This window comes from Cherax quadricarinatus, unplaced genomic scaffold (genome assembly GCF_038502225.1).
Source record: "Cherax quadricarinatus isolate ZL_2023a unplaced genomic scaffold, ASM3850222v1 Contig3300, whole genome shotgun sequence".
Classification (NCBI taxonomy): Eukaryota; Metazoa; Arthropoda; class Malacostraca; order Decapoda; family Parastacidae; genus Cherax; species Cherax quadricarinatus.
This window is the reverse complement of record NW_027198326.1, coordinates 27,501-42,296: the sequence shown is the minus strand read 5'-3', so window position 1 is coordinate 42,296 and position 14,796 is coordinate 27,501. Positions and strand designations below refer to the sequence as shown.

General features: G+C 38.9%; 2 protein-coding genes across 2 annotated transcripts in view; one reads left to right on the top strand and one right to left on the bottom strand.

The window, feature by feature from the left end:
• The first annotated feature begins 881 nt into the window (after window positions 1-881).
• LOC138852002 (uncharacterized) lies at window positions 882-3,115 on the top strand. Its single transcript, XM_070081601.1, has one exon. It carries the CDS (start codon window positions 1,247-1,249, stop codon window positions 1,844-1,846), a length of 600 nt encoding a protein of 199 aa, XP_069937702.1. The 5' UTR covers window positions 882-1,246; the 3' UTR covers window positions 1,847-3,115.
• A 10,144-nt stretch (window positions 3,116-13,259) lies between these two features.
• Window positions 13,260-14,796, bottom strand: part of Elp5 (Elongator complex protein 5) — a gene marked incomplete at its 5' end in the record, with an annotated part of 20,343 nt that continues 18,806 nt past the window's right edge. The window contains 1 exon segment of the mRNA XM_070081600.1: window positions 13,260-14,106. Coding sequence (XP_069937701.1) covers window positions 14,016-14,106 — 91 coding nt within the window. The 3' untranslated portion in view covers window positions 13,260-14,015.

Genomic DNA, 14,796 nt, shown 5'->3' with positions numbered 1-14,796 from the left:
CATGAAGATAAGGGAAGGGCAAAGACTGCAGACAGAGTATAGTTTAGGTGGCCAAAGACTGCAAACCTCACTCATAAAGATCTTGGAGCGAGTATAATACCGAGCACATCTCCTGAGGTGCACATCAATCGGATAACTGCTGCAGTATATGGGCGTCTGGCAAACCTGAGAATAGCATTCTGATATCTCAGTAAGGAATCGTTCAAAAGACTATACACCATATACGTCAGGCCCATATTGGAGTATGCAGCACCCACTTGGAATCCACATCTGGTCAAGCACATCAAGAAATTAGAGAGAGTGCGAAGGTTTGCAACACGATTAGTCCCAGAGCGAAGGGAATTGTCCTACGAAGAAAGGTTAAGGGAAATCGGCCTGACGACACTGGAAGACAGGAGGGTCAGGGGAGACACGATAATGACATATAAAATACTGCAAGGAATTGACAAGGTGGATAAAGACAGGATGTTCCAGAGATGGGACACAAAAACAAGGGGTCACAATTGAAAGTTGAAGACTCCTGTGAGTCAGAGGGATGTTAGGAAGTATTTCTTCAATCATAGAGTTGTCAAGAAGTGGAATAGCCTAGAAAGTGACATAGTGGAGGCAGGAACCATACATAGTTTTAAGACGAGGTTTGATAAGCTCATGGAGCAGGCAGAGAGAGGACCTAGTAGCAGTCAGTGAAGAGCCAGGTCCAGGAGCTATGACTTGACCCCTGCAACCACAAATAGGTGAGTACAGATAGGCGAGTATATATGTACACACACACAAACAGCTGTGTCTCGACCCCTGCAACCACAAATAAGTGAGCACACAGAATACATGTTTTTGTCAGTTGCACAAAGTTTTCCTAAAGGTAAGAAGAAATTCTGTGTTGGTTTAACATTTTTATATTAACCATTTTTGCATAGATGTTGGAAAATTAGTAATACAATACTTCCCTAAAGATTTTCGCATACTGGTACATTTTAACATAGTATTACAAAAGTTGAAGACATTAAAGAAATTAGTAGTGTATATGAGTGAAGAGGCATGAAAGAGAAAGAGTCATTGAAAATGTAATTAAAATAAGTATTTAAAAAATTAGCTCAAGACAACTAAAGTGTGATTTCAATATACGTAAACATGCGTACAATTACCGAGTCAGGATTTTTTTTTTTTTTAAATTATATTCTGTGTTTGATCTCTAATGTACATTTGAGGAATGCCAGTTGATTATAATTTTTAATTCTCAGGAGCAGTGATGGGCAGTAGTGATGACCCTGATTCTGACATGGAAACTCCTGCATGTCTCCCACAACATATTCATTCCACACGTCGGGTGTCAGCTCCAAGCATTCTTGATACTGTGTGTGAGAATCCACATACCATTAAAGTGCCACTTGATGCCATCAACAACATGTCTTCAGCAACACACAAAAGAAAGTCGCCAATAATTCCTTTTGCTTCTCAAATGCTTAATGCTGGTGCCAAAATCAGTTCATTAAGACGGTCACATAGTCTGGAGATGATGACTTCCTGTGATAACATTGTTGAAAAAGAGACAACACTGAAAAATAAAATAACTTATAGCAGTTTGCATAAAAAACATTCCCTTTCTCCAGTAGTAAGAGAAACACATTTCAACACACCATCTGCCTGTGAACGAATTCAGAGACGGAAAAGCTCTGTATCGGTGGTGAAAGTAGTGGCAATTCCAGAGGACATTGGCACCCTGGAGTGTGCAGACTCTGGGAGTAGTGTGGACAGTGGTGGTGATGGTGTTAAAACATGTGCCAACAGGCAGGTAAGTATTGATGAAGGGATAGGAGTAGACTGTCTTATAGAAGAGGAAAGCATTTGAAAGAATGCATCAAATCTCCACAAACCTTAAAAAGGTTTAGAGAATAGGTGGAACATGCATGCAATTGGTTTTAAAAGTTCTGCTCCCAAAACCCAAGACCAAACTTCATTGTTAACTGGCTGGTCAAGCTGGCTGTTGGCACTAATGGCTTGCATACTCTGGATTGCTCTTGCAGCTGGTCCCCTCAGGGAAGGTGCCTTGATGGTGGTAAGGAACTTTTGATCCAAGGAAGTGGACCTATCTGGCCCCTCCTTGGATCAAATGTGATTGCCTCTCATTCCTTATGTACTGTATAACCCTTATGAGTTTAGTGCTTTCCCAGATTATAATAATCTTAGTGTGTGTGGTGTAGGTACAGTACATCTTTTTTAGTTATTCACTATGTACCTCTACCATTATTATAAGCACAAAGAAGTGCTAAACCCTATAGGGTCCTACAGCACTGCAACCTGTACCATAAACCAGCTAGTTCTTCCAAAGTTTTCCATGGCCTTAGCTCTCAGTATTGCTAATATTAGGGCTAGTAAGTATGTTTAAACCCTTATACTTCATCCTCATTCCTTAGTTTAGTAACTGTGGTTGAGCTTCCTGCTCCCAGCTGACTTTTCTATAATAATAAAATGTTCCCAGCTGAAAAGACCTGGATTTTTTCTGGGAGAGGCAAGATATATGGGCAAGTCTCTCTTCACCTGCTGTCCTTGTTCACCTAGCAGGAAATGGGTACCTGGGTGTTGGCTGTTGTGGGTCACATCCCAAGGAAACAAATTAGTACCCCAATATTATTAAGTGCTAAACTCATAATGGTTATACTGTACAGTGAAGCTAGTACTCCAGTAAAAATAATACGTTGACTTTCTCGAGTTACTCTAGATTAACCCTTTTGAGGGTAATCCACTTAGTTGTTTTCATCATTTATCCTTGGCATTTTGCAGGTCATTGTTAGGAGACTGTACTTTATATTTCTATATTCAGCATTTATACCCTTCTGTGAATACTACCCATACTATTATTATTAATTTTGTATTGTAATATCCACACAGTAGTCTATGTTAATAGGGGAATTTACATTTCCTCAATGTCTTAAGTTTTATTTATTTCTGCACTTGTGTAAAACAAATTACACTACCTCATCTATACCATGTTCCTGAAGTTTTATCAATACATTGTGTAAAAGGTCATTTGAATTGTGATGTCTTCTGTGAATTGTGATCTATTTCTTTGGGTTTGCCTTGCCTTTGGTGGGGAATAGTGTTAAAAAAAAATTGTGGTCTTTGGTCTCACTATATGAGACCAAAGATCACAATTTTTTTTTTTAACACTATTCCCCACCAATCAAGAATACTGTAAGCCTTACTATTAGTAAGGCTTACATTATTCTTGATTGATTTGTAGGTGATACAAAGCCTTAGTATAGTTGACAGGCTTTAAATGCAACAAGTAAACCAGTTAGGAAATGTCAGGTCACTGAAGAATACAGTCATTGAGCTTAGTGGTGAGAACCTGGTAGTACATGATGCCAACAAATTATAGTTGAGGAGACGAGCAATAACTTAGGACATTTTACTATGCATAAATTTCAGTACTAAGACCTTGTTCACTCCAAACATACATGTTGACTGAGAAACAAAGGTTTATATAGGACAAGGTAGCTCAGCTTTTTAAGTTAGGCGAGCTGAAAAACTCAGTAGCTTTAAAATCAAACAAATGCAAGCAAGTGATTTGGGATTTCAAAAGATCCTCCACAGCATGGGCCAGTAAGCCTACAGCCATGCTCCTCCATTCTTAATGTTCATCTCATGGCTGTGCCCCCAAGTGGGTGAGGTGATTCATGTTCTACAAGCATGTTAGGTTTCTAGAACATGTCACCATTCACCTCAGGACATGGCCATCAGATTAACATAAGAATGGAGGAGCAATGCAGTACAGTAATGAACAGGCAGACACTGCTGTGCGGTCAGCAGTACATGACCTACCAATTTCCTATAGAGGTGTTCCATTTCTGGACAATTTTGCTACAATAGCTACCCACCTTCACGCCCATTGGCAACAACGTTGGTCAACTCTGCTTGGTAACAAACTTCATTCTATTAAACCGAGCATAGGTTACTGGCCGTCTTCGCATTGGCCACACTCATCTTACTCACGGGTATCACGTGGAGAGGCACCCTGTACCTCTCTGTGAGCAGTGTCAAATTCCTGTGTCGATTAGCCACATTCTGTTAAACTGCCCTCTATCAACGAGCACGCAGAATTTACCTCCAACGCCGTCTTCGTTCTACTACTCTCTCTTTACCTTCCCTTCTTGCTGATGGACCCTCCTTTAATCCTGACTCTCTCATTGACTTCGTGACAACGACTGATTTACTCCACAAACTCTGATGATGATGTGATGCCCATTGCCTTCGCTACTATGTACGCTCTCACGATCTCCACAATCCTTCCATTTATAGAATGGTCACCGATATTAGTAGACATTCTTTATTCGTTCGCCGCCCCTGTTTGCTCCGTCCCTTTTCTCTTCGCCTACATTCACTCTTGTCTTCCCTTCAGTTACCACCTTTATATGTTGATGTAGCATCTCACTTTTCCCTACCCCCCTGGGAAGTTCCAGCTGTTCGGGTCTGTTCTTTCTCACTCCCGTGCTCGAAAGCTCAACTGCCTACGGTGGCTTCCCGCTCTCTTTTTCTTGATCACTTCCACTCCCATTCTCATGCCATCGCTGTGTACACAGATGGCTCTAAGTCTTCAGACGGCGTCGGATTCGCAGCAGTGTTTCCGGACAGCGTCGTGCGGGGGCATTTACTATCTTCGGCTAGCATTTTTACTGCTGAATTGTATGCCGTTCTTGCAGCACTTACTCGTATCGCATCTATGCCTGTGTCATCATTTGTGGTAGTCTCAGACTCCCTTAGTGCTCTACAGGTTATACGAAAATTTGATACATCTCGCCCCCTAGTTCTTCGTATCCAACTTTGGCTACGCCGTATCTCTACGAAGCATAAAGATACTATTTTTTGTTGGGTCCCTGGTCATGTTGACATACAGGGCAATGAACAGGCAGACACTGCTGCGCGGTCAGCAGTACATGACTTACCAATTTCCTATAGAGGTGTTCCATTTCTGGACTATTTTGCTACAATAGCTGCCCACCTTCGCACCCGTTGGTCAACTCTGCTTGGTAACAAACTTCATTCTATTAAACCGAGCATAGGTTACTGGCCGTCTTCTTGTTATCAGTGCCGTGGTTGGGAGACCACTCTCTCCCGTCTTCGCATTGGCCACACTCTTCTTACTCACGGGTATCTCATGGAGAGGCACCCTGTACCTCTCTGTGAGCAGTGTCAAGTTCCAGTATCGATTAGCCACATTCTGTTAGATTGCCCTCTCTATCAACGAGCACGCAGAATTTACCTCCGACGCCGTCTTCGTTCTACTACTCTCTCTTTACCTTCCCTTCTTGCTGATGGACCCTCCTTTAATCCTGACTCTCTCATTGACTTCTTGACAACGACTGATTTACTCCACAAACTCTGATGATGATACCTTACGCACTCCCCTCAGCCCTTTCTAGCTCAGTCTCTTGTTGCCCTTTACCCTTTCACCATCCACTGCTCTGCTGTTATCCATAACCTATTACTCATCCACCTCCCTTTTGCCACCTGATGCCCTCGCTTCCTTCCTGCCCTGCAGCGCTGTATAGCCCTTGTGGCTTAGCGCTTCTTTTTGATTATAATAATAATAATGATGCCCCATGTATGTATGGAGTGAACAGTTTTAGGACCAAAATGTATGCATGATAACATTGTAAGTTTATGCTCATATTTCTTAACCACCCAGAGTTCAACATTGTTTGGACTAAATTACTTTCAAAAGTAGAACAGAGTACAGCCTTTTTAAGAATTCATCAGTATAAACTCTGAGCAATGCTGTCTTCAGTGCCTTGATGCTAGTGAGGGACCTTTCATTCAATAAATTCTCCCCCATTTCCAAGGTGTTTTGTGACCCTCATGGGTTTAGCTCTTTTTCCATAATTACAATGTCCAATAGTACTCAAGCATAGCACATGGTAATAAAAAAAAGTAGGGGGGGGGGCAAAGAAAATTGACTGGTATACATTCCCTCATGAGTAAGTTTTATCAGATGCATACCATGAGAAAAATTGCAGCCTACAGATTATCTGGAGCAGGTAGTCATGTGGAATATGCTAAGTAGTACACTACAAGAGGCCTGCTGGGTTTCAGTTCCATGACTGTGCTATAGAGCTGCCAAAGTGAACATGCCACAATTTTGTGGCATGTTCACTTTAAACACAAATTTACTCTTCTCATTTTCTTGAAATAGTAACCTGGCTATGTCCCATTCCATAATGTGGGTATCAGTGTTTTACACAAGGTTTGGCTATGTATATTCAACAGGTGTATTTGTGCTCCTGTAGATGTATGGGAAAACTTTTAGCAGTTCTCCAATATAAACTGTCACATTTACCACAGGGAATGCTATAGACTCCTGCTTCCTTGGGTTTTGTATAGTGTGTGGAGGTTTTTTATGGTGCCTCAGTTTTGGTGGTAGCCACAGCAACACTGACATTGAATTTATATAGTATAGGGGTTGCTATGGTGCCAGTAGGCAATATACATCTTTGGCTCCTGGCAGTGATATGTATTTTTTATGTTTGCGGTGAAAGGTTATTTGAGGTTGGTTTCCCTATGTATTCTTTGTCACTCAGATTCTAAACACTGGCAGGAAAAAGCCAGTTAACACTCCTTTCTTGGTTTTCTATGTCTTGGTGGGAGTAAAGTAAATTAAGTTCTCTTTAGTAGGTCTGCAGCATACAGCTTCCTTTAGTAAATCCCCTTCCTAGTAAGTCATACAAGGAAGTAATTAATAGCATACTACCATTCTTGGACATACGACTCACCAGGTAAAGGGAGTTTAAGAGTGTACAGTATTCAGCAATCCTACTAATAGAGGCCACCTCATTCACTTCTGTTCTTACCACATTATTATTATTATAATCAAAAAAGTGCCAAGCCACAAGGGCTATACAGCTGTTCCTACCACAACTTGAAAACCAAAAAAGGTATAAATTTGGCTTTTTCTTGTGGGTGCTTGGAATCTGCAATAACAACTTGAGGATTAGCAAGACTACATACAAAACACCTCCAGCCTCAAATTCCCTCACACCATAATTTATAGCAATAAAGCAAACATTGGGCACATCAATGTCAGGAACTGGAACACAATTACCTACTGGAACCATAGCCAACACAATGGTCATACTGCTATGCAACTCCAACATTACTGCTATGGTTACCACCAAAATCATCCTAGACATCATGTGTACCTCTACACAAGACCCAAGGACACAGCATTCTACAGTATTCCCTCTTGATAGGTATGTCTAAGTTTAAAATTGAAGAAACCGCCAGAAATCTATCACACCTACAGGAACACGAGTGCACCTGTAAAATGACCACCACCACCCAGTCCCACAATGTGGGACAGGGTGGTGGTGGTCATGTAATGTACACATTACAGGTGGTAATGTACACATTACTACCTGCCCTGCATGCCCTAAGCAAGATATAATTTTGATAAATTACATGGCCTTGAGTGGAACATTGTACTAATAAAGACTTCACTGCATTAAGTATCTTTTTACCAATATTTTTGAGATTAATTCATGTTACCCTGTACTTCATAATACATGAAGATATATCCACATTATGTTCATGGGGAAGCATAATACACAGGTCATACAGTGCCTTGGGAATGGGAGACAATCTAGTATAATTCAAGGAAAAGGGCAACTCTAATTCTGTAGATCAAAAGCCCTTCACTAGTATCAATGGATCTAGGTGTAGAACACTGAAAACAGTTAATTTTGGTTTTCTCCAGGTTGTAGCATAATTAGCTTATAATTAAGATTTTGATATCTGGAAGTTCAGTAATTACAATGTAAGAACCTTTTGCTTACCAAAATGTGATATGACAATCATCCTAAGATGTGAAATGCTTTAATGATAATTTGAAATACTGTTGTATGTAATAATGTATACAATGTAAAATAAAATATTTTATTATTTTTTTGTATATACTGTAATTAAGATTTGAATATGTATCCTTTACCCATCTCGTGTTCATCATAGCATTCCAGTGTGTCGGGTGTGTAACAAGTTCAGTGAAGAAGATGGTGCAATATATTACTTGCATTATATCCAGGACATAGGTGGGCTAATACACAGGTACCTTCAGACAAAAATACATAACCTAAACACCTGCATCTTTTATGGCTAACCACAATGTATCTATCAGGGCTGTAGAGTTGGTACAGATTGAACATTAAAATGGTATAAAATACCGACAGGTTGTTAGGTAAGACACATATGCAACAGTTAGGTATCTTTATTATGAAACGTTTCGCCTACACAGTAGGCTTCTTCAGTCGAGTACAGAAAAGTTGATAGAAGCAGAAGATACTTGAAGACGATGTAATCAGTCCATCACCCTTAAAGTTTTGAGGTGGTCAGTCCCTCAGTCTGGAGAAGAGCATTGTTCAATAGTATGTAATCAGTCCATCACCCTTAAAGTTTTGAGGTGGTCAGTCCCTCAGTCTGGAGAAGAGCATTGTTCAATAGTATGAAACAATATTGTTTCATACTATTGAACAATGCTCTTCTCCAGACTGAGGGACTGACCACCTCAAAACTTTAAGGGTGATGGACTGATTACATCGTCTTCAAGTATCTTCTGCTTCTATCAACTTTTCTGTACTCGACTGAAGAAGCCTACTGTGTAGGCGAAACGTTTCATAATAAAGATACCTAACTGTTGCATATGTGTCTTACCTAACAACAGAGTTGGTACATAAAACCTTTGACTCCAACTCCTTTATTTATGGCACTTTCGACTATGTATAAATATGCTAATTTTACATTTGCTATATAGATTGCAAGCATGCAATATACAAGCTCAGTAACCTGTTAAAGCTTGGCTCTAAATGCTATAACTATGCCATTCTGGCTTTATTTTATTTATAAAAGAAATTACAAACATAATTAAAGGAAAAAACTTGACAAATGGAAACAATGAGGTTATAATTTTATAAAAAGACTATCAAGTATAAAGTACAGTAGGGCCCCACTTTGCTAATACGGACATTTCAAATTATGACCAAAATTCGTTTGGGTGCTCCGGTGGCTAATGCTCTTGCTTCACACATGGAGGGCTCGGGTTTGATTCCTGGGCTCTCTCTGATGTCATGTTCACCTAGCAGCAAATGGGTACCTGGATGTTAGTCGACTGGTGTGGGTCTCATCCTGGGTGACAAGACTGAGGACCCCAATAGAAATAAGACAGTCCTTGATGATGCACCGACTTTCTTGGGTTATCCTGGGTGGCTAACCCTCCGGGGTTAAAAATTTGAAGAAAATCTTATCTTATATGGCTCCCTGATTCGTTATTATGGCGTCCATGCACCACTCTTTGTTTGTTTGTATCATCCATTAGCTCCACGTCTCATGAATATGCCTGGAAACTTTCCAAAATTTCAAGTGCTTTATAGTTATTGCATATATTATGTATACTCTGATAATTGCACTTGTGTACCTGTACCTAAATAAACTTATTATGCTGGTGTGCACAATAAGTTTATTTAGGTACAGTAAGAGTATCTCAGTGTTGAAGATGCAATAAGCAAGCTACCACACCTGAATTTCTACAATACTCACCTCTCGCCCTACATTAGGACTACAAATATTTTAGGGTAAGTAATGAGTGTACTGTAAATGCATTTTATTGCTCTGAGGTGCTTTAAATGTCTTTGTATATTACATGTAGATGTGGTAACTGGGTGGGCTACCACACCTGACTTACTACTCACTTCTCACCCTACATTAAGACTACAAAGATTTTAAGCTATGTAATGAGTGTACTGTGTGTGTGTGTGTGTGTGTATATTTTACTTTTTTATTGTTTTTAATGCCTAGTTCTGACGAAATATATAATGTAAACATGTTATGAAGCATTTATATGCATTTAAAAGTGAAAAAAGCATGATTCACTTTACAGCGGTAGCATGGAACCTAACCTGCCGTATAAGTGGGGCCCTCCTGTAGTAGGATGTAAAAGAAACTAAAAGAAAATATGAGTCAGAAACTTCTTTCTCTACTAGTTAAAGAATCTGAAATACATCCTTTGCTATTACTAAAAAGAATTCAAAGTTAAAACTACAAAAAAGTAAAAAGCAATTGAACACCTAAAAAACTTAATAAATAACCATTTTATAAGAAATGAACTCAATGAGGTACATAACCCTCCTTTTCCAGATTAAAGTATTATTTACTTTATATTCTATACAATTTAAATTTATTAGGAGTTGGAGATGATACATTTGTACAGACTCCAGTAACCCAAGAATTGCTTCCAACTCCGACTCCACAGCCCTGGTATCTATCCTACCCTTTACTCCCCTTTAGACTAAACAGTACAACTGCTTGAAGGGCAACATAAGGCGAGTTCTTAGCTCATTTGACTTTGTTCGATGTCAGTTATTTAAAGTTTGAGTGGGAAATCCGGCATTCCTAAACAATGAACATGACTGTGGACAAGCTAAGTGTGTCTGGGGGCAATGTACAGTAGGGCCCCACTTATACGGCAGGTTAGGTTCCAGGCTACCGCCGTAAAGCGGAAATCACCATAAAGTGGAACACCCTTTTTTTCTACTTACAAATGCATACAAATACTAGATAAGTTTACACTAACATATACAGTGGACCCCCGGTTAACGATATTTTTTCACTCCAGAAGTATGTTCAGGTGCCAGTACTGACCGAATTTATTCCCATAAGGAATATTGTGAAGTAGATTAGTCCATTTCAGACCCCCAAACATACACGTACAAACGCACTTACATAAATACACTAACATAATTGGTCGCATTCGGAGGTGATCGTTATGCGGGGGTCCACTGTATTAAGTTAGCAATAGAACTAGGCATCAAAAAACAATAAAAAAGTGCAATACACACACAGTGCACTCATTACTTACCTTAAAATATTTATAGTCTTAATCTAGGGTGAGATGAGTAGTATTTATTGTAAAAAATCAAGTGTGGTATGTATGGTAGTCAGCCGGGCTACCATACCAGGCCAACCCACCCACACATACTATTCTATGATATTTAAGCATCCCAGAGCGATAAAATGTATACGTATACAGTTCACTCATTACTTACCTTAAAATATTTGTAGTCTTAATGTAGGGTCAGGAGTAAGTAAGTGAGATAAAACGAATAAATGAGAGAGAGAAAGAATGAGTGCATAAGAGAGGACAGGTGCAGAGTTATGTAAACAAACCAGGCTAAGGTAAGTTTTGCAAACAAACAAAGTGTACACGTCTGGTTTGTGTACAAGTTACATTGTGTACAGGTTGTCTCTACATTGATACGGTAGAATAAATAAAGAACAACACTCCCATTCTCATGTAACATCATTTTGAGAAGAAATGACGCTCTGAGTGAAGGCAATGGAAATAAGTCACTCTGACTGTTTTGGGTTATCCTAGGTTCTCTACACATATGCTGTTATGTATGATAATATATGGAACTGTATTTGTGTATACCTGAATAAACTTACATACATACGAACGGAATAATTTTCTACAGTTACCCCCGGTAACACATTTTCTCTTATGTTAGATTAGAGAAAATGTTATTCTTGGTGTCACTTGTACAAATGATCTGGCTACCACATCTCATATTTATGTTTATTTATTCTATTGTGGGGTGTATTTATCATCTTTATATGTTATGTATCATGTTTATTATATAATTTTGAAAAAAATATTATGGATGGATTAATGAAAATGTGTATATTAACGTAATATACGACATTTAATGAGACTCGGTGATTATTATTATTATTATTTCTAATATGGCGTCACTTGTGCAAGTCGTCTGCTACCACATCTCATATTTGCTTATTTATTCTACTGTGGGGTGTATATCATATTTATATGTTATGCATAGTGTTTATTATATAATTTTGAAAAAATATCAAAGATGGATTAATGAAAATGTGTATATTAACGTAATATACGACATTTAAATGAGACTTGGTGATTATTATTATTACCATTACTAATATGACGTCTGGAGACATAAGACACTTACTGATTTTAATGTGTACCTGCACGCCAGCCCAGTATGTAAGTTTATTTCGGTACAGGTATACATATGTATAATTATCAGAGTAGTATATATAAAATATGAAATAACTTTTAAAAACACTTGAAATTTTGGAGTTTCCAGACATAATGGAGAGACTTAGTGCTTGGATCTCACAGAGAATGTAAGCAAACAGGGTGGGGCGCGGGGACCATATTAGAAAGTCAGGTGGGGGGGAGCCGTATAGCGAGTTTTGGTCATAATTTGAAATGACCGTATTAGCGGAACGTCGTAAAGCGAAACGTCGTAAAGCGAAACGCCATAAAGCGGGGCCCTACTGTACATCTAGATCAATCAGGTACTTGAATTTGATGTATCATTTCACTTATGGATACAGTAACAAGCTGGTAAATAAACTAAAGCTACCCTTCCTTTCTTTGGATCAAACCTCATTACTTCCCATCCCCCCAAGTGCTGTATAACCCATGTGGGTTTAGCACTTCCCCATCAATATAATGAAAATTCACCTATCACTAAAGTGTCACCTGCCCTATAATACTGAATGACTCATGGCTTTAGTGCTTTTCATGAATATAATAGTCAAGGCACATTATTAAACAAAATGATAGTGTCCTTTATAAAATAATATGCCAAAATACAACTCTGTAGTACTAACACTTACCCTTTATTAAATGAGGTATCGTGATGCTGGTGAAGGTCTCTTGATCCAAGGAATTAGACCTGTCTTCTTGAATCAACACTGGTTGCCACCCATCCCCCAGGTGCAATACGACTCCTAAGGTTCAGCATTTTTCCATAATAAAATTTTTCAGAACCTAAGGAACCCAGGTTCATTTCCCTGGCTGCTATGAGTGTGCCAGGTGACCTACACAGCTTGAGTGCTTTATGTCAATGAAACGTACAAAAAATGAGCAGAATTAGATACTACTATAACTGTTTCACCGCCAACTGATAAAAGACTTGAATGCAAATTTTGTCAACGAAACTATTTTCACACCATGCATCACTGTGTCACACTCGAAGCAAAAAAAAAAAGCAACTCTCAAGTGCTCAAGAATTTTCTAATTTCATTCACAAAGGAATTACCAAAAATTCTTGAAAAATACCTGAACTTTTACTGTAAATAACTCAACCATTGCAACCTGCTTAATAAACAAAAGTACCTCTGCAATTCGTTTAGACCAATATCTGTAATGTTTGTGACTGAATCTGTGTATAACTAACCCCTACTATTATAACATTATTATAATAATAAACAAGCATTAAATTTGTATTGTCATTTTTTTTTTTTTAACACTTCTATCTTCTACTGAGGTAGGGTGACCCAAAAAGAGAAACACTTCCACCATCATTCACATATCACTGTCTCTGCAGAGGTGCCCAGATACAACAATTTAAATGTCAGTCCAAACAGCCAAGACCCCAAACCCCTCTTTGAAAGTGCAGGCATTGTACTTCTCACCTCCAGGACTCGAGTCTGGCTAAACAGTTTTCCTGAATCTCTTCACAAAATATTACCCTGCAACTTTTCCTAAGACGACCCCTACCCCTCCTCCCCTCCACTACATATTTATACACCCTCCAAGTCCTCCTATTTTGCTTCCTCTCTAAATGCCCAAACCACCTCAACAACCCCTCTTCAGCCCTCTGAATAATACTTTTAGTAATTCCACACCTCCTCCTAATTTCCACACTATGAATTCTCTGCATAATATTTACACCACACATTGCCTTTAGACACATCTCCACTGCCTCCAGCCCCCTTCCTGCTGCAGCATTCACAACCCAAGCTTCACACCCATATAAGAGTGCTGGTACCACTATACTCTCATACATTCCCTTCTTTGCCTCCATGGATAACGTTTTTTTTTGTCTCCACAGATACCTCAATGCACCACTCACCTTTTTTTCCTTCATCAATTCTAATTAAATATACAAAAGTATCACATAAACAGTAGTATGCATTACATATTTAAGAGACGGCTATATGTACAAGTCGTCATCAGGATCATCGTCATCCCAGTCATCAACGTCATCTGGTGTGTAGTGAATGTGTCCTCCATGTGACTGAACCCTGAAATATAAGCACTTTGTAATTATAAGGAAACTAGAAAATCTCATTTTTAAAGAATTAGAGTTGGATGTGGTAGAAATAAACCCACTTGGAGAAAATTAAGCAGAAAGTAACGTAAATACGTATACTGTATATAGTATATAGTATATAGTATATAGTATGATGTTCAAATATAGAGCATACTTCTTAGCTTGTTTATTTTCTCAAAGCAAGTTTCTTTGTACCTACATTAATCAGTGTTTGTTATGCTTTTATAAACCATGGAACAGGTGAGGTTTGAACCCATGGCAAGCAAGCTCTAAAACTCCAGGACAGTGTGTATTATTATAATCATGGGGGAGCGCTAAACCCGTAGGATTATACAATGCATGGGGGAGGGAATGGAAGGTATTTCGACTCAATTCAGGAAACCGGAGCACAGATCCAATTCCCTAGATCAAGAGCCCCTCACCAGCATCAAGGAACCTCCCTCGAGGGGTGGACAGTGCATAAGCCATTCAGCAAGCTGGTTTTAATAAGATTCATCCATCTGTTCCTTGGTTTGTTTGTAATTGTGTTATGATTTCATGAGTCGTGAGTGCACTTTCATATCTGGACACCTGGATATACTGCACCCCATATAAAAAATATAGTTTTCAAGGAAGAGTTCTGGTGTGACTTCTTGAAGTGATTTACATTATCTTTATCCAG

What these genes read in the sequence shown, in the direction of transcription:
- LOC138852002 (XM_070081601.1), top strand. Translation starts at nt 1,247, where the DNA reads ATGGGCAGTAGTGATGACCCTGATTCTGACATGGAAACTCCTGCATGT.